This window comes from Mesoplodon mirus, assembly GCF_964341445.2.
Source record: "Mesoplodon mirus genome assembly, chromosome: 5".
Lineage (NCBI taxonomy): Eukaryota > Metazoa > Chordata > Mammalia > Artiodactyla > Ziphiidae > Mesoplodon > Mesoplodon mirus.
The window spans coordinates 122,439,750-122,460,281 of record NC_138980.1 but is presented as its reverse complement, the minus strand read 5'-3'; the positions used below and the strand labels follow the sequence as shown (position 1 = coordinate 122,460,281).

Below are 20,532 nucleotides of genomic sequence, written 5' to 3'. Positions count from 1 at the left end.
ATTATTAGCTTCTAGGCATCAATACTCAGATTTACTCCAGCATACAGATTTATTATACGAAATCAGCTCAAGAGCCACTGACAAAATGTAAATTCCATTTATGGAACCAGTTTTTGAGGAACAATTTTCCACAGCCTGCATTTATGACTGACAATTATTTTCCTTCTCTTTGAATCCTGTGATGGATAAATATTTGACAGAACTAATAAGGATCCTACTAATTAAAAAATGTATATTGCTTCAATTAATAATATAAAAACAGATGAAAATGATAAATGTGCTGAGACCCTACTATGTGCCAATCACTATGCAAGGGACTTTCATGTAAGGATGTTTAACACAGTAAGTAGTCTGATAGTTTTCTAACAATATACAACACATATAAAAGCTTTGGATCAATGTCCTGAGGTTAGAGGGTACATCACACTAAAAATAGTATCTGTATAAAATAAAATATAGCACTGAGCTTAAATTGTAAGAATTATAAAATATGTAAACATAATGTACCTGAAAATAACACATGTCAACTTTCTCACTGCCACTAGATGAAAAGGAATTTTGGAATGGGCTCTTTAAGAATAGATTTAAAGTATAAACATAAGAAGTACTTGCTGGAAGTGGGGCAGAGAGAGGGAAAGATCAATTATGATGCAGGTAAAGATAACTGGATATCAAAAACTGAGCCTGAAGTAGGGAAAAACTTTTGCCATTTAAAAACATCATATGTAGATATGTATACACGCATGTTTTTGGTAATTTACCTATAATGAAAAAGTTTTTAGTATTAAGCATTGTTTCTACACTTGATATAATATACTTAGATATACAATGTCAATTTATATGATTCCTTAAGAAATATTATCTTTTATTTATTTATATATATATATATTCATGTTTAGAGATCACAATTTAATTCGTTTATTAAAAGATCTTTTCTGGAAGTTGATTTTTTTCTAATTCTTATTGTAATTGCATTGTTCTAATCTTGTATTATAAAGGCAGCTGCTTGCCTATCATTTGTACTTTCCTCGTTAATCCTGACTCAGTGAATTAACCTTTAATTACAGCCGTTAAAATTGAAATGAGCCTCTTGTCTGGCTGGGGCTGCCCCCTTTCAGTGCATGACTCTGATGAAAATTTTTAGGGTCAATGAATATGTCCCATGTCATGTCTGATAGCTGCTAAAGATGTGAGGAGGTAAATGTTACCTTAGAAAGATGTGCTTTAAATTTTTAGGAGATCTGCTTTATCGATGGGAAAATAAAATAAAAATGATAATTTCAGTTTCCCAGTTTACCATGCTGTATTTTTAGCCAAATTGAGAGCATATAAGAAATATAAAGAATGGGTTATTAAGATATATTTAGTCAAACAATTTAAAACAATAACTTATTCTCCATTTTAGCCTTAAGTGTTACATGTTATAATAAAAGAAATATGTAAGGATCACAACTACTTTTTAGATATGTGCTTGATAGGAATAATCATCTCAGTGATGTACTAAACTAACATTAACAATACAGTCCTTTAAACTGACATCAGTGGGAATGGATTCTACAATATAATAATGAAGCTGGAAAACAGTAAAGATTAATCTCATCCATTTAATACACTTTTGATGAGCACCTATTATGTATCAAGCACTGGAAACAGAAAGGCCAATAAAAAGGCCCTGTCCTATCTTCCAGGGACCCAGAGTCTAAGTTTTATTAGATTAATATATTTCTAATATAAAAGATAAGGCACCTTTCCCCTGCACTAATGCTGATGTTTACTAAAGTCACTTGCCATTTCCCACTTTATTCCCCATAGATTTCTAAAGAGCTAGAACTGAGGGACCTTAGAAACAATCTATTACAGTCTTCTAATTTCACAGATGACAACCTGAACAGAACTCAAATTTTTATGTACTAGTTTATATTTACAAGATAACTTTGGCAGGGCACATGTTCAGTGAAGCATGAATGCCAAAACCTTCAGAAATAAATGAGTTTCCAAAATTATGTTTTTTTTTTTTTTTTTTTTGCGGTATGCGGGCCTCTCACTGTTGTGGCCTCTCCTGTTGCGGAGCACAGGTTCTGGACGCGCAGGCTCAGCGGCCATGGCTCACGGGCCCAGCCGCTCCGCAGCATGTGGGATCTTCCCAGACCGGGGCACGAACCTGCGTCCCCTGCATCGGCAGACAGACTCTCAACCACTGCGCCACCAGGGAAGCCCTAAAATTATGTATTTTAAAAAACTTACTCTGAAAATTTTCAAGTGTACAGGAAAGCACAGAGAATAATATAAAGAAAACTAGGTACTCATCACTAAGTTTCAAAAAGTTATCAACATTTGTCCAATCCTGTTCAATCTAATCTTTTGCTCTACTTCTGAATTACTTAAAGGAAACTCGAGATATGATCTAATTTCATCAGTAAATAGTTTGGTTTGTATATCTAACAGATAAAGACGTGTCAAGAAAACTTACAATACTATTACCATACCTAAAAGAAAAAAAATTCCCCCAATTTAATGTAAAATACAGTATTCACATTTCCTTGACTATCATATATATGTCTTTTCAGAGTTTGTTTGCTTCCATCAGGATTCAAACAAGACACACACATTACATTTGGTTGGTATCTCTCTTAACCTAAATTATGCATGTTAAAGAAGATCTTTAAAAACACTTTTAAAAAAAATTTTTTTTTTTTTTTTTTTAGCAGAAGTGTATAGTAGATCTGCAGTAATAATTTAGCATTTGGGGGAGATATTTATATATTCAGTAGTGTGGAACAGCTGCAAATGTAGAGAAATAACCCTTTATTGATAGGCCTATAAAAGCTGTCTGTAATTACATTCCTGAATGATTTGACTAACAGTGTGCCTGATATATTTTAAGATAAGTGGCTTTTACTTTTCTTTGATATTAGGGCCATATACTGTACTTATCTATATTTTTACTCCATGTTCTCCTCTCTCTGGCAATAAATTAATTTCTTAGTGTTAGTTTGGCATGTGCCCTAAAGCTAAATTCATTTTCTTTTCCTTTGCAGAGAAACAAAGTTTTTCTAAGTATTACAATAATATTTTTTATGTTTAGGCCAGGTTCCTCATGTTAAAAGGTTACATACTAATAAATAATACTTAATAGAATGGAAAATCAATTTTCCATACCATGCCTTGTCCTATGTTCAGAAAAATTTTGGCAAGCCTTTTAAAGAGGAACAGAGGTAACAGAAGTTAACTTGACTGATGTATGAATAAATAATAATTAATACATGATTGGCCAATGCACATTTTAATCTAAGATATCTTAAAGCTTAAAAACAGTATTTTTCACTGCAAATATCACAATTCAACACAAGCAACAAAATTTGCAACATGGCAGTTGATAGTAACACAACGTTCAATCAACTTCGAATGTGGAAAATAAAATTGCCAGAAAAGATTAAATCCTCTTTAAACCAATGGTATTTTAAAACCTCTTATTTCCTATTGTAGTAATATAATTATAATAAATGAAAGCTAAAAACCATAATCTTAGGAAAGAATTCTCAAGTGAACTGCCTCAGCTCTGAAGAGGGAACCCACAGCAAGGGACAGGAACTATTCACCATAAAATAGAAGGAAGAGAAAAAGAAAGGCCCAGGCCTTCTTTACCAATACCTCTATAATCCTTCCATTTCTTACAAATTTATACACATATTTTCTTTTTTTTGATGGTGACCTTTTTTTCTTGCCATAATAATTACTAGTTAATTAATAACTACAATTATCATCTGATACAGTGGATTTTTCATTGTGGAGAATTCGTTTCTTAGACTGGCATATATTTGCTTAAGCCAAATAAAAAATATTTTTACAATAAAAAGCCTGCAATTAAAAATGAATAACAATGTCTTTTTAAAAAGTAGCTCCTTTTAATAATCTAGGAAAGAGAGAGATGATAATGGTCTGTTACTAACTATGAGACCTCTGAAGTAGCACAGAAATAAAAAGATGAAGCAGTAGTATGGCATACCTTAAAGATTAATTTAAAAATTAAAGCAACTCGTACCCAGAAAAGAACTGAAGAATAAGATGGGACATGGCTGGGCGATGGAAGCACAAAATACTGTCAAACTTTAATTAAAAAATGTTTTCAATTTAAGCAGACCCAGGCCAGTGACTTTTCATTATTTTTAACACAGTTCCATGACTACTGACATTTTCATCAGAACAAATAAAGGATTTTTCCCAAATTTAAAATGACAAAATTATTTTTAATTTTAACTTATAATTTCTTCCTCCTCTAAAGTCAAGGAAATTTGATCTTAGCTGGACTTGTCTCTTAGCCTGAGGCTTAAATACACCTTAAGTTTTTAAAGTGTAAAAAAATATATATATATTTAAAAATATATAGTTCTTCCACCATATTAGAAAACAATCTTTATCACAGACATATTATCATTTGTTTTGGGAATGAGACTACATATTCAAGAAATGTCTGATACATGACTTAGTAAAACACTTGTATTCAACAAAAACTCTCTCAAAGCAATCTGTCCTTGTAGACAAACTAGAAGAAAGCTGGCACTCTGGCAGTAGAAGACAAGCAGACTGGAAAACAAAACTAAAATGCCCTAGCCTAGATCAATTTTAAAAAAGAGAAAGACCTACCTAAAAGTCCACTTCGGAGAAATGGAAATCAAATTCGATTACAACTGTCCATCACTATGATGTGCAATTATCCTAATAATTCCAAATGCTGGTAAGTTTCAAACTGAGAAAATCAGGTTCTGCATCATGAATCATGGTTTGTTTTTCTTCATATTGTTTTAAAACTGACAAAGTAACCTCTGTGCCAAAAGCAGGTCTGATAGGTACTCTTGATTTTCCAATTAATTTCCTATAATACAAACTGGGTCAGGATCTCATTCCTAATCATGGATAGTTGTAACTTCAGTAGTTGCCAATCTTTATCAATAGCAAAAGTTATAAGCCTACTTTCCAGCTATTTTTCTATAATCCTTAAAGAAGCTTCATAGAACTAATCAGATGGTGAAATTGGCTTGCGTATAAAAAAATGCCTCTACCTTGCCTCACTCTGCCTGCCTAAGGGCATTACATATGGGTTTCCTTCTTCTTACCTTCAGCCTGTAAATCCTTGAAGGGGCTGAGGGGCCTTAGTTAAGTGGCTTTTTGGTCTTACTGACAGTGTCATCTTTTCGCTGGTCACAGGAAAATTCCATGCTGGCTACCCATAATAACATGCACAGACCTCAGTTTAATGCTGCTGTTGCTACCGTCTTTACTGTGACATTGTGAGGCTTTATTTCTTCATTAAGTGATGGAGTGATGCTCCACAGTGCCAATTCAAGGAAAGCAGAAGGTGAACAGCATGTACTCAAAATTATCCTTTTACTTCTTGTTAGAGGAAAAGTAGTTCAGATATCTAAATTCTAAACTGTGTTCAATGTCAAAAGTTAACTCCTGCTAGATCTTAAGCTACTATTGTATAGAGGGACTGTGGAGTTTAGCCAATATAAAATAATAGTGTTTATGTAAGAAGTCAGAGAAATAATGACAACTTGTATCTACAGAAATACCCAAAGGGCAAAACTATGTTACAAAATGAAAGTACTTAGTATACTGTAGTTACACACTTTTGAATCAATTTTTCTTTTTTCTTTTGTTCTTACTCAACTGGAAACTCCCTGAGGGCAGGAACCTAGCCCATCTTGTACACAACTATATCTTTGGCACCTCCTCATGTTCTGGCCTGAATAAACACTTGTTGAATGAATAAAACACTTAATTGGCATATGTGTAGTAAAGAATCTGGTCTCACTTAAAGAGAGATCTGGACTTTGTTCTAGCTCTTGAGAAGTAACCTCTAAAGCCTTGGAATCTCCTGAGTAATGGGAGTGCTTTTATTATTCATGGTGGGCCCCTAGGGGACTATACTTGATAGTTTATGCCAACAGTGATTCCTAGGGGGCCCCTAGATAGCTTTGCTAAGCAGGTAACTCAAGATGGAAGCTGGCCACACCAGAAAGACCCACCGTATGATTAGAGCATTGGGGCTCTGGGCCCCTGATATCAGCCTGACCTGGAGGGGAGGGTGGGAGGGTGAGTTCAACCATGAGGCAACAATTCAGTCAACAGTGCCTATTTAGTAAAGCCTCAATAAAAACTCTAAGCTTGGTGAGCTTCCCTGGTTAGCAGTACTCCTGTATATACAACCAACTTTGATTCACGCAAGGAGGGTAACCCCAAAGCTTTGAGTTTGAAACCCAACCAGAATCTCCTCCATCCGTCTCTTCCTTTGGATGATTCTAATTTGTGCCCTACTGCGATAATAAAACTGTAATCCTACGTATAGTGCTTTCCTGAGTTCTGTGATTGATCTAGTGAATTATCATACTTGAGGGTGGTTTTAGGAAACCCTTAAACTTGCAGTTGGCCTCAGTAGTCTTGGACAGATTTATCAGTCTGGAGGACTCTGCCCTAATATCAAGTTTGGCTACCTCCAAGTAGCATAGTGTATTAAATTGGGGTTTCCTTTTTGCAACTCTGGTGTCTCTTTCATGGACTGTTCTTGGGATTACTTGCTACTCCTCAATATATTACCACTGTACTCTATAAAGACTGCTTTTCTTAATGAACCTTCCTGCAGCCTCCTAAGTTAAATTCCACTTAGGGACTGTGATCCACGAGGATCAAATTGGTTACGTTATGGCAGCTAAGTCAGTGCGTCCTCACGAATGTACCACAGACGGGTTAGAGGTATGCTGTGCTACTACCTCTGCCATTAACCTCAGAAAAGTCAGGTGGCACCTGTGGTGGCTGGAGCTCCTGGGGTGGGTGCCTTCCATCTCCTGCAGCATCTCTGTTTACCCCAGAGCACACTACAGGTATTACCACTTTTCTATATGTACCAAGACATGAAAGAGAAATCATTACTATAATTTTCTCATGACAGTATGTCACCAACATACTTCTCCAGCATCAGACTTGGTTATTCCAACCTATATGTGCTATACTTTAGTCACATTAAACAACTGTTTCTCCAGTACTCCAACATTTCTAATAATAGAGGTGAACAATTTATTCTTATTTCACATTTACTTTTATATGCATATTTTCTCCCTCCCTTTCTTTTCTCATCCTCTCCAGAAGCCTAATATTCTGAGGATTGCTATTTCTGAGTTCCTGGGGTTTGATATGTAACAGTTTAGAAACTCTTAGCCTAACAATAATCTAGTAAAACAAGTTCACTAGTAATTCATTAAAAATTCATTTTGTTCACTGAAACACTATAGCAAGAACTAAAATGTTTATTTTTGGCCATCTCTAGGCCAATTGCCAATTAGTCTCATGGAAGACTGAAATAAATATTGTGTTTATACGTCACCTGTATCATACAGTTTGAAAAAATAAGGCCTTTCCTTACAATGATTATAATATTTACTAGAAATTATGCTTTAAAAATCTCTGTGTTCTGAATATACAATTCAAAGGGTAAAAACGAATAGTGAAATTTTTCATTTGAAAAATATTTAGTGTGAAAAAGGAACTGTTTTTTGGATTCCTCTGTAAATATTTTGGTAATTTCAAAAAATAAAACCTACCCATATTGTACCAAACACATAAAGAAAATAAACTTAATAACTCACTGAAATAAATAAAAATCATCTATGAAACAAAAGTCGTAACATAAGCTAAAAAATGTTTCATCTATTTATTTTCATGAACGTTCAAATCATCCTGGCATAACTAATTTCACTGCTTCAAAATTCCATAGATTCACAGAATATTAGAGTTAAAAGGAAACATGGAGCTCTACCTTGCCATCATTTTAGAGTTGAGAAAACCAAATGACTTGCTCAATATAATTAGTAGTATTGATTCAGAAAGACAGACATTAAACATTAGATGTCAATAAAAAGGAATCCTACTCATTCATATACATGCTTACCCTGTCTATTAAAAAATGGCTGCTTTTTGGATAAAATATATATTACACCTTGACTAGAGAAATTCTGGAAAATATTGAAAAATATAAAGAAGAATATAAATCATCCATAATCTCATCACTCAGAAAACCTCTGTTAACAGTATAACACATTTCCTTCTATTCTTTCATTTTCCTTACATTTTAAAAACACAGTGTGAGTATACAATTTTATAAAATTGAGATAAAATAAATAATATTTTGGATTCTGTTTCGCCACTTAATTTTATACCACATTTCCCCACCTCATTCAAAGATTTAATAAAAACATCTTAAAGATTATACAACATTCTTTAGTTTGACTCTGCCATACTTGATGTAACCATCATTCTCCTATCACTAGACACTGTGGTTATAAACAACTATGCACATAAATCTTTGTATTTCTAATTATTTCCTTAGAAGAAAAATCTAGACGTGAGATTACTGGGTCAAACAGTATGTATATTTTGATGACTCTATATATAGATGGCCAAATTGCCATCCAGAATGACGTCCTAATTTAGACTGTCATCAGTGGAGCAGTGTATATAATGCCTGTTTCATTGCATCCCTCACCAACAATGGACAACCGTTTTTATAATTTTTGCCAATGTCACAGGCAAACTGGTTCTTTAAATTTGCATTTGTTCATTACCACTACTGAATATTTTCATGTACCTGTTATCTATATTTCCTCTTTTACGAGTGCTGTATATTTTATCCACTGAAAAAAAGTCTTATTGAAGTATAATATACATACAGAAAAATAAACATATGTTAAGGGTGAAGCTCAAAGATTTTTTTCATAAACTGAATATACCCATGTACCAGCATCTAGATCAAAATCAGAACATTATCAGCACCCCAGAAGTTCCTCTGTGCTCCTTTTCAATCATTAACTCTCCTGAAGGTCATCACTATTCTGACATCTAATACCATAACTTAATTTTGCCTGTTCTGTATTTCTGCTTATTTTTACAGTAATAACTTTACTTTAAAAAGTTAATTAGTATTTATTTTAAAACACTTAAACATTATAGAAAAGTACAAAAAGTACAAAAAAGAAAGCAACAAATCATCCAAAAATCCTATCACCAAAAATACTGTTAACCATGGTTAATATCTCTGTAAGTATGGATGAATAGACAGGTGCACAGAGAAACAAATTATCCTGTAGAATGGGATACTTTACTTTAATTGAAGAAAAGCTAAAATAAATCTCAAAAAAACCCTACAAAACTTCAGATAAATGTTCTCTGAGAATATACAAAGTATTAAGAGCTTTGAGACTCATTAAAAAACAAAAACAAAAGTTGTTTCAATTTTGCATATTACTGATTAATTTCCTACTATGAAAAATGAAATGATTAACATGCATCCTTTCCTCTCCTCAGCTATACTAGTAGTTTCGGTTTCTTATACTATTTTATCATTTACCCTTAAGTCTGTGACCATAATTCCCATTGATACTGACTCTCTTATTTTGACTCATCCTTTAACTGGTAAAGCAGTATCCCCAACTCCCTTTTTTTCTTTAAAGAAGGACTGACAGTTATTTTCCTGTTTGAGAATATCTATGTGTACCCTTTACAGAGAAAAATAACACAATTTTCTTGAGTCATACTTTCTTTCCTTTTCAAAGCTGTAATAATAATGTAATAAAAAATAATATCAGGAAATACTTAGTGTTTAACATGTATCAGGTACTGTTATAAGCATTTCATATATGTTGACTCATTTAATGCTAACAACAATTCTGTGAGATAGGTAGCATTATTATTTTTATTTTACAGATGAAAAAATCCGAGGCACCAAGAAGTAAAATGACCCACCCAAGGTCTCTCATTTTGTAAAGTGGCAGAGCTCTGATTTGAACACAGGCTGTCTGGCTCAAGAGCCTGTGCTTTTAATTGCTATATTAAACTGCTTTGCAGTTGGCACATGACTGGGGGAAGGGACAGTAAAGGATGCTACCAGCTTTAATGGGTGAAAGCCAGGGATGCTAGATGCTCTGCAATGAACAGGGCAAATTCATCCAATAAAAATTATACCACATTCCTCACAACTTTCAAACGTCTGGTTGGACATTCATGAGGTGAAAACCTGTTCACCTGGTCCTAGAACACTTTTCATACCAGTACAAAGTAGTTTTTTTGGGGGGTGGGGTGGGTCATTGCAAGGTTTTAATGTACTCAATGTTCCAGGAATAACTACCAGAAAAACTGTTTGATGTTTTGGAAAATTATGTTATACCACGACCCATGGTATTTGAGTTGCTAATACAATAATACACCTCTATCAATTTGCATTTATAGCCACCAGCGTCATTTAACTACTTCACTTACATTTATAATGTAGTCATGGTCAAGCATTTATATATCAATGTACTATTTATTATAAATTACTTTTATTTCTTCTTTCTATTGAATTAGGGCAACATGTTGATTTTTAAATTGTGGATGTACTCATCTTTGGATCCTAAATTTCATTTTAGGATCCAAAAGACCCCTATATTTGTTGAGGTCCCCTACCATTATTGGGGGTTTTAATTTTTGAGGACTTTTCTTTATATCCTCTGATGTCTTTAGTCTACTTCTTTCTAAATTTGTACACATAATGAGAAAACTTACAATTTGGCTGATTCGTCTTTTTAAAGTATCATTTTGAGAGGTGGAGGTGAGATCAGGAGTCATGACATTCTGCACCAGAATATTCAATTTATCTCTACAGGTTCTCCTTTTCAAAGTTCCACTTTTTTCTTTGTTTAAAGTTCTAACTGTTCCCTTATTTGATTGTTGCTGGTGAATTTCTGGTTGCCATTCTTTTTTTTTTTTTTTTTTTTTTGTGGTATGCGGGCCTCTCACTGCTGTGGCCTCTCCCGTTGCGGAGCACAGGCTCCGGATGCGCAGGCCCAGCAGCCATGGCTCACGGGCCCAGCCGCTCCGCGGCATATGGGATCCTCCCAGACCGGGGCACGAACCCGCATCCCCTGCATCGGCAGGCGGACTCTCAACCACTGCGCCACCAGGGAGGCCCTGGTTGCCATTCTTATTACTACTACTTGTTTGATCATTTTGTTAGCTTTTGGGGATGAATGTTGTGATTCTCTTCACTTGGCAGTTCTTTTTTAATAGATTTACTTATTTATTTTTGTTTATTTATTTTTGGCTGCATTGGGTCTTCGCTGCTGCGTGCAGGCTTTCTCTAGTTGTGGCGAGCAGGGGCTACTCTTCGTTGTGGTGCGCGGGCTTCTCATTGAGGTGGCTTGTCTTGCTGCGGAGCATGGGCTCTAGGCGCACAGGCTTCAGTAGTTATGGCATGTGGGCTCAGTAGTTGTGGCTCATGGGCTCTAGAGCACAGGCTCAGTAGTTGTGGCGCACAGGCTTAGTTGCTCCGCGGCATGTGGGATCTTCCCGGACCAGGGCTCGAACCCATGTCGCCTGCATTGGCAGGCAGATTCTTAACCACTGTGCCACCAGGGAAGTCCCTGGCAGTTCTTTTTTTGCATACTCTTTGGATAGAGTGCTTTTCTTTTCCTTTGAAGAGACCATCCCAATAAATGTTTTCTTTAGGATAAACAGGTGAATCCTTCAATTACTCTGTGATGAATGAAAACTTACTACAAGCTTTTCTAATCTCAACTGTATTCTTCTTATAGCTAATAAACTATAAGAGTCTACTCAGGGTCCATTATCACATATCATATCACTTCCAAAAATATTAGCTAATATTTATTGAGTGATGACAACGTGCCAGTCACTGTTAAGAGCTTCACATTTATTATCTCATTAATCTCGCAAGAATCCTGTGAGGTAGATATTATATTCATAGGAAACTGAGGTGCAGAAAAGTTACTTACCGATTTGCCCAAGGTCACAAAGCTATTAAGTGGCAAAGCAGGGACCTGCATCCTGGTCATCTGATATCAAACCCAAGTTATTCAGACCTTATTGTCTCCCAAGTTTTTAGAGGCCTCCTTTCCCCTCAAAGACTAACTACACTTCACTATATTTTTTTTTTTTTTTTTTTTTGCGGTACGCGGGCCTCCCACCGCTGCGGCCCCTCCCATTGCGGAGCACAGGTTCCGGACGCGCAGGCCCAGCAGCCATGGCTCACGGGCCCAGCCGCTCCGCGGCATGCAGGATCCCCCCGGACCGGGGCACGAACCCGCGTCCCCTGCATCGGCAGGCGGACTCCCAACCACTGCGCCACCAGGGAAGCCCCACTATAGATTTTTTGATTACCACTTTCTCTTTACAGCCTACTACAAATGCTCAATAAATATTTATTACTTAAACAAATGAAAGACTTAACTGTTTTTCCCCCATCTCTTCCAATGTGTCTTTTCCTTTTAGCAACAAGAAGGACAAACTAAAATCCCAAATACTGTTCATACTCATTTCTGAGCAGTCAAGAGATAATCACGTTCTACAATTGAAAAACATTATAAGCTTAAGAGGTTTTGCCTATACTTCTAACTGAGCTGACCAAAGTTGAAGAGAAATGCACGTAGCTCTTTTGAGTATTTCGTTGCACAGCCCTGATATCACATTTGCTTTGAAGGGGGAATTTTTTGTAACACTGTGCAAGAATTAGGTACTTTTCTTTCTTACCTCTGGCAGAAGCAGCTCTATGCTCCCGGGCAGCTCAGATCACCAATCATGTACCCTGCAATGCCCTACCAGTCCTGGGAACCACTGATACACCAGATCTATTCAATCTACCTGTGTGCCCATCAGAACTTATTGTTCTATCTCTTAGTTTGTCAGATTTCCGACATCAAATTAATAGGAGGTCAAGCATATCGAAAGATTATGCATCTTAGGCAAATGCTTGATTTAGAGTGAAAGGTTAGTGGATATATCATGCTAACACAAAAAAGATTATTACAGTTTCAGATACGATGACAGGCTGATGGTTTTGGCATTATTTTGAGATAGGCAAGCCTCTTGCCTCATTCCAAGTCATACCCCATAAATAACATTAAAGAATTTTTTTAGAGACACCAAGGCATGTAAATAAATGTATAAAGATAATGTAAAGAGAAATACAATATTGAATTTTTAAATGAAAACAGTCAGGTATTTTTAGTAGCCTATGATAAAAGAACAGTGTTGTAGGAATAGAATGATTATGGGAATGAAAGTCTGTTAATGTAGACAATTTTTATGGCAGAATCTATGTATATAAACTAATTCATTGTGGAAAAGAACCCTTGTATGTTAGAGATATATAACAGTACCAGAGAAAAGTGTACACATGATAAGTAAATGTGGATAACAAGAAGTAAATTGAGATGATAATGGTTTGGATAGAGCACATTAAAGGATATATGTGTAACTGATTCACTTTGCTGTACACCTGAAACTAACACAACATTTAAATGAACTAACTCTAATAAAAATTTTTTTAAAAAGATTAAAAGATGTTCACAAAATTAAAAGGCCAGATTTGAAACAGACTTGTTAGAGGAAGAACTGTTGGAGACTAAGAATCTACTTCAATTATTTGCATTTTAATAAAAAAGATGCAATGGCATCACTTGAAAACTGAGCTAATGTATTTTGAAAATTACTTACACTGATGACTGATGAAGAAGCTGACAAGTTTAAACCTTCAAGATCAGCTATCAAGCTTGGAGAAAGAGCTGAGGTGGGAAGTGCAACTGGAGTGGACACTGGGTTAACTATAAGAAAAGGCTTAAATTAGCAAATGTGCATGAAAATTTAATTCATATTACTAAAAGCAACATTTTTATTTTGCTAGAAAATCTAATTAAATTACTTTGATTAATAAATCTATGACAATTCTATTTAACATCTTGATTTAGTCAAGTTATTATCAAGTCATGGCAGTTAGTCTTAGCTTTCAAAACATAATGGCAAATCCTATAACAAAATAAGAATATAAATATCTTGAGTAATAGTTTTTGAAAATTTTTATCACCTAACATTATCACTAACATTAATCACCCAGTAACTTCACTAAAAGAGGAAGGTAAAGAAACATTTTTTCAGACTAATGTAAAAATAACTATAGCATTCAAGAGAGTTCTCCAGTTGAGTTATAAGTCTTAAAAGGGTGCTTATTGAATCCTTTCTCTATTTTATTCTCCACTATAATAATTACAAGGGGCCCAGACTACCTAATTCCCTTCTAATTATACTTTGTCAGCAAAAGCTATGTGCTAGATAGAAATGTTTGATTCTAAAAAAAATTAGAAAATCTTTTGTAAATGCAAATCTGATCACGTTACTCCCTTGCTTAAGACTCTTCAAAGGCTCACAACTGCCTACAAGATAAAAGTCCAACTCCTTAATTAAATGCGCAAGGTCCTCTATGATCTAGCTCAGCACTGTCCAATAGAACTTTCTGTGATGATGGAAATGTCCCGTGGCTGTATGACCAACATGATGGCCACTAGCGCACATACCGAATGTGCTCTTGAAATGTGGTTAGTATGACCAAAGAACTGCACTTAAAATTTTAATTAATTTAAATAGCTACATGCGGCCAGTGGCCACCATACTGGGCAGGTCTAGCCAATTTCATCTCCAATTTCATCAGCCACTCCTATGTTCTAGTTCTACCAAATAAGAGTTCCCAAGATCTTGTTTCATGTCTTTGAACCTTGTATATCGTATTCTCTCTGCCTAGAAGGTACGTCTTTGCCTTGCTCACCTTGCAACCTCTACCCAGTAAGATACCACTTAGAGGGAAAGCACAGCCTGACTCACTTAAGCACAGCTTATATGTGCCTCATTTGTTCCACAGACATACTTGGACACACTTCTACAACCATACTTCTCTTGTAATACAAATTTGTGTCTTTCATTTCTACTGGTCTGTGTGAGCAGACTTTGACACATTAATTTTTAGTGCTTAGTAATTGCTCAACTGTTTGTTGAATGAAATAAAATTCAAATGTAGAAAAAGTTTTAGCTTCCAACAAGTTCTCATGCTAAAACAATACTATAAAGGAAGTAATGTTTACTTCACATGACATCACTTTTCAAAGCAGCTTTTTCTCACTTTAGTCTCACAATATCTTGTAAGCTAGGCAGAACAAATGTTAATTCATAAAGTTAGCAATAAATATTTCTTGAACAAGAGAGCAAGGGAGAGACAAAGAAGTTCAAGACACAGTCCTTGTCTTCAAGTGACTTAAAACCTAACTGAGAAAAAAAGATACTCATGCTTGAAGAAAAAAAAAATACAGTCCATAAGTGATACTGCCAAAAGAAGAAAAATTTCAAAGGAAATCTTAAATAAAACCTCAACATACACAATAAAAAAAGCAGAGTGGAGACTGGGTGGAGGAGGGAGTGGAGCCATTGGTTGGTTGCTCCCTTGCACTCCTAAAGGAGTGTGCCCTTAGTGTGAAGCACTGCTACAAATGCCCAGGTCTCCTTAGACATATGTTGAAAACCACTAACAATTAGCAAGTGCCATAGGGAATCGGAAAGAAAAAAAGAATCAATGGGGATAGGGTGGTAAGAGAAGGCTTGGTGAGTAGGAGGGAATGAAGCCCAGTTTTTAAGTAAGGGTAGCATTCAAATAAGAGGAAAGGAAGAAGCTGGTTACTTACTGAAGCTGGTTAGTTACTGAATGAGATCATGTAAACAAAGGCTGAGAGGTGGGAAATTGTAAAGCTAAGGGGGTTGGATTTATCCTATACACCAAGAAGAACTGTTAAAAATCTACCAAGAGGAGGAATGATATGACATATGGTACTGCAGGATGATTAGTCAGAGGCCAGTGTAAGAGACAGGCCGAAGAACTGGAAAGAGCACTCGGGCTGGCAGTGAGGAGGAATTTACAATAGTTTAGGCATGATGTGACAAGGACTGAAGTAAGATAATGGCGGTGAGCAGGCAGAAAGGGCATTTATATAAAGACATTGTAAAGTGAGGCACAGGAAGATTAAGACTTGCAAGATCATAAAACAAGTGAACGGCAGAACCACTATAGGACTAGAGATTGGTTCTTCTAATTGAATCAAAATGTGTTGCCTTTCCATTCAACATGTAACTTTTCTGGTGGGTTCTAAGTGCATGTTTGTTCATTTGTTTTTCTATCCATCCATCCAAAATATTAGATGATCATATAAGGAATAAAAATTGAGTAAGAAATAGCCTCTGATTTCAACTCTAGCTTGGCTAAAGACATAGAGAAGAAAAAGACAAGAGAAGAAAAATTTACACCAAAGGTAAGCTTGACACTTAAAAAAAAAAAAAAAGACAAACTTTTAGTATCATTTCAGAAGGCAGAAACCCTGGCATTAAACAAATGATTACACATCTGTTAACAGGTCTGGCAAGATGAAAGCTGGCACTGAAGGTTTATCCTAAATTGGATTCTGCAGCCAGTTGACTGTGGCAACTTAACATGTAAGAAACAAAATGACTCTATGTAGTTTTGTTTTTTTTTAATAATATGGCATACAAATTAAAATCAGATAACATTTCCACCTATCAAAATGGCAAAGGCAATTTTTTTTTTTTTTTTTTTTTTGTGGTATGCGGGCCTCTCACTGCTGTGGCCTCTCCCGTTGTGGAGCACAGGCTCCGGACGCGCAGGCTCAGTGGCCATGGCTCACGGGTCCAGCCGCTCCATGGCATGTGGGATCTTCCCGGACCGGGGCACGAACCCGTGTCCCCTGCATCGGCAGGCAGACTCTCAACCACTGCACCACCAGGGAAGCCCAAAGGCAATTTTTAAATACAAAATCCAGACTGGTAAGGGTAAAAGGAATCTGGCACTCTCATATTACTACTGTGTTAGTTGGTACCAACTTTGTGGAAGGCAATTTTAGACAGTAGAATTCTTCAAAGCCTTTTTCCCGGCAATTCTACTCCTGGGAATTTATCTTAAGGATAGAGTCATGGAGATAATTCAATAATACACTTATGAAGATGTGTGTTGTTCACTGATTATGACAGTAAAAAATGGAAACAATAGTAGTTAATTAAACAATAGTTTAATTTCCAACAACAGTAAACTTGTTAAATAGAATTTATTACAACAACATAAAGGATAACCATGTAGTTATTAAAAATGAAGTTGTTAAAGAATATTTATGACAAGGAAAGGAATGTGCACGATAAAAAGAGAAAGAAGCAAATAATGAAACAGTACCTCAGTACAATCCAGTCTGGAGGGAAAGGGATTTGTCCATGAAAAGAATCTGAGCTGATCTGTCAGAATGGTGACTCATTTTCTTTTCTTTTTAAAACTTTCTACAAAACACTTTCTTTACTAAAGTATATTTAATAAAGTAATTATACAATTGTTCTTCTGATCAAAGTTATGCTTTAAAATCTCAGTAAGGGCTTCCCTGGTGGCACAGTGGTTGAGAGTCCGCCTGCCGATGCAGGGGACATGGGTTTGTGCCCCGGTCCAGGAGGATCCCACGTGCCGCGGAGTGGCTGGGCCCGTGAGCCATGGCCGCTAAGCCTGCACGCCCGGAGCCTGTGCTCCGCAGCGGGAGAGGCCACAACAGTGAGAGGCCCGCGTACAGCAAAAAAAAAAAAAAAAAAAAACTCAGTAAAACTTTTAATATATAATGGTTATATATATAACCATTTTAATATATAATGGTTATATATAGTATATATATATAAAACCATTATAATGGTTATTTATATATATATATATACAATATATATAACCATTATAATGGTTTTATATATATATACAATATATATAACCATTAAAATATATAATGGTTTAATATGAAGTTATTTAACTTTTTAAATGTAATTTGCTGCTGTGGTGTCATCATCATCTCCATCACAGCTAACTCTTGTATCAGTATAATGTTCATCATGTGCCAAGCACAGTTTTAAGTACTTTTACATTTATCAACTCATTTAATCTTCTTAATATTCCTAATAAGTATTACTATTATCCCAATTTTATAGATAAAGCAACTAAAGCACAGAGATTAAGTAACTTGCCCAAGGTCACACAGCTAGTAAATAATAGAAACAGGATTCAAACTCAATCTAGCTCCACTATCCTCTTAGCCACTCCACTCTACTGCCTGTACTACAGTTTATTCAACAGTATGACATCACAGATCATAAGACTTATTTGTGGCATGATTATTGTTGGCTGATAAAATTTTTAAAAGACTTCAGTTAGTTGTATTAATAGTGTAATTACATAGGTTTATATTTCCTATAAAAGGATGCCAGAATATGATGGCTGCTTTATCCAACTGAGACCAACCACATGGTATGAGGTACTAAAAGATATTTTAATTTTCAGAAATATAAACTATGTCTGGAAAAAATAAAGTGTATTTCTGTCACTAAGCCTATCTACTGTTAGGCCGTATATTCTACTAAAAATATTTTCTAATGTATTATCAACTGACCCCATGAAACAGTCATATAATTTCAAAATCTAAAGGAACTGTAGAAACTTTTCAGCCATTCTTTTTTCATTTTACAAATGAATAAAATGAGACAAATTAACTCACTTAACTGATTAAAGGCCAGGCCAGGACTAATGCCTGTGCTTCTGAAAACACCCCCTCAACAGATGCAGCAAGGAAATATCAAGTTACTTATTTAAAATCAAAGAACTGTTTTATAGTAGAGCCAATTTATTGCCAGGGTTGCTAACTATACTGCCTCCTTAGAGAGAGATGGTGATTATTTCAGGTAGTAGCAAGCTTTTTCCCTCCTCCATGTCTTTTTTCTCCTCACTCTCTTCTCTTGCCTCCAACTGCTTGACTAATTCTTACTTATACTCAGCTCCACCGTTACATCCTGCTACAGCCAGGTGGGTTAGGTACCCCAATACCTAACAGCATTCTGTGCATATCTCTTTCTCATTTCATTTATAATGTGGTAATCTAAGGGCTGACTTATCTGTTTCTCCCATGACACCTGGAGAGTTCCGTGGGGAGGGACAATGTTACGTCCATTTAGAATCTCTAGTATATAGCAGATTACCTAGATCATAGCAAGTGTTCAATAAACGTTTTCTGAATGAAGACATAGATAAATTGAGGACTTGCAGTTCTCCTGGTATGCAGTGTGTACTGAACAAAACATCTCTGTGGATTACGACTAGATAAAATGTAAGACGTGTGTCTGCCCCTCCTTCAAAATTAATCTAATTCTCACACCAGAGAACTCAAGCCGCTGGATAGTGACTTTTTAGTTTTGATCAACAAACTGCTTGCCATGGACAATGGAGAACTATTGTAGGCTAGTAAGTAGCACATAATGGAGTCAGTGTTTTAGGAACCATCATCAACAATTCTTTTCTCCCACAACACTCCACTTATTTTTATCTTTAAGCTTCTTCCAGAAGGCCTTTTAGCTTGTTAATTGGTTTTTGTCTCTTTCCTCATATTTTAACCATACTTTGCACCTCTATTATCTCTCTTACATAATAGCTACTAGCTCAGGTATCTATGTCTCTGACTAGATTCTAGTCTCTGGAAGAGTATGACTAAATTCTATTCGTCTGTACTAGCACCTAGCAAAGTACCTTGCACTTATCAGACAATCCACAAACACTTGCTCAATTGACCAAAAAAAGAAAAGTTTCAAGTGTCATTTCTGACAAATGCAAGATTACAAAAGATTTTAAAATATATAGTTCTCGGGTATTAAAATCAAACAGAAATATACCCTAAGTTGAGTTAAATATAAGTTAGGATGAAATTTCCCTTAAAATGAAAATCTTACATTTAAATTCTTAAAACTTAATATTAAAGAAAACTTTGTTTCTATATATTAAAAAAAAGCTTTAAAAAGAATCAAATAATAAAAATTGTATCATTTTACAATTTTCTCTTTTTTCCTTAGCTGTCAGGAAATCCAGCGTCAAATTTAAGGAGAAAAGGAACTGGTGCACTCTAGTACCTTGTAACCTTTCCTCTTGATTCCATTTTAAATATGACTGACTGTTGTTATTTTACAATTTAAAACTTACCAACTTCACATATAAATGTAAAATATTCATTGTCACAGAAAGATACAAAGTAAAAGTATTTTTCTCTCCTCTGTCTCTGATTTAGTCTTATATCCCAAAGAGGCCTGAGCTAACACTGCTAAGTGTTTCTTCTGTAGCCTTCCAGAAATATATGATGTACAATCATATTTGTGTTTGTGTGCAGGATACAGTTCCTCTTTTCCTCCTTTTTAACATAAGTGGAGTCATACTCTACATGTGTCTTATTTTTAACTTATAATGTTTCATACATATAATAACATAACTAGCATATAAAGATTTGTCTCACTTTTCTTAATGGTTGTATTAGACTACTGGTAGACATTTCGTTTATTTTCAGGATGCTGCTGTAAAAATAATGCTGCAATGAAATTTCTATAGATACCTTTGCATACTTTATTAATTCAACAAATATTTACTGGGTACCCACTATCTGCCAGGTGTTGTTCTAGGTACTAGGAATAACAGTGAGCAAGACAGACAATAAACAAGTAATACAAATAATTAAGATAATTTCATATAGTGAAAAATGCCACGAAGACAATCAAGAGTGACTCGTGAAGTGTGTAAGAGAACGTGACTTTTGAGCTGAGATT

The 20,532-nt window shown here is 35.3% G+C and overlaps 1 protein-coding gene across 2 annotated transcripts in view; it reads right to left on the bottom strand.

The window, feature by feature from the left end:
- The window catches only part of AP3B1 (adaptor related protein complex 3 subunit beta 1), a 263,029-nt gene that overhangs the window by 62,017 nt on the left and 180,480 nt on the right, over nucleotides 1-20,532 (bottom strand). For both annotated transcript variants that reach the window (XM_082621919.1, XM_082621920.1), the window contains one exon: nucleotides 13,543-13,649. In XM_082621919.1, coding sequence (XP_082478045.1) covers nucleotides 13,543-13,649 — 107 coding nt within the window. The remainder of the gene's footprint in view (nucleotides 1-13,542; nucleotides 13,650-20,532) is intronic.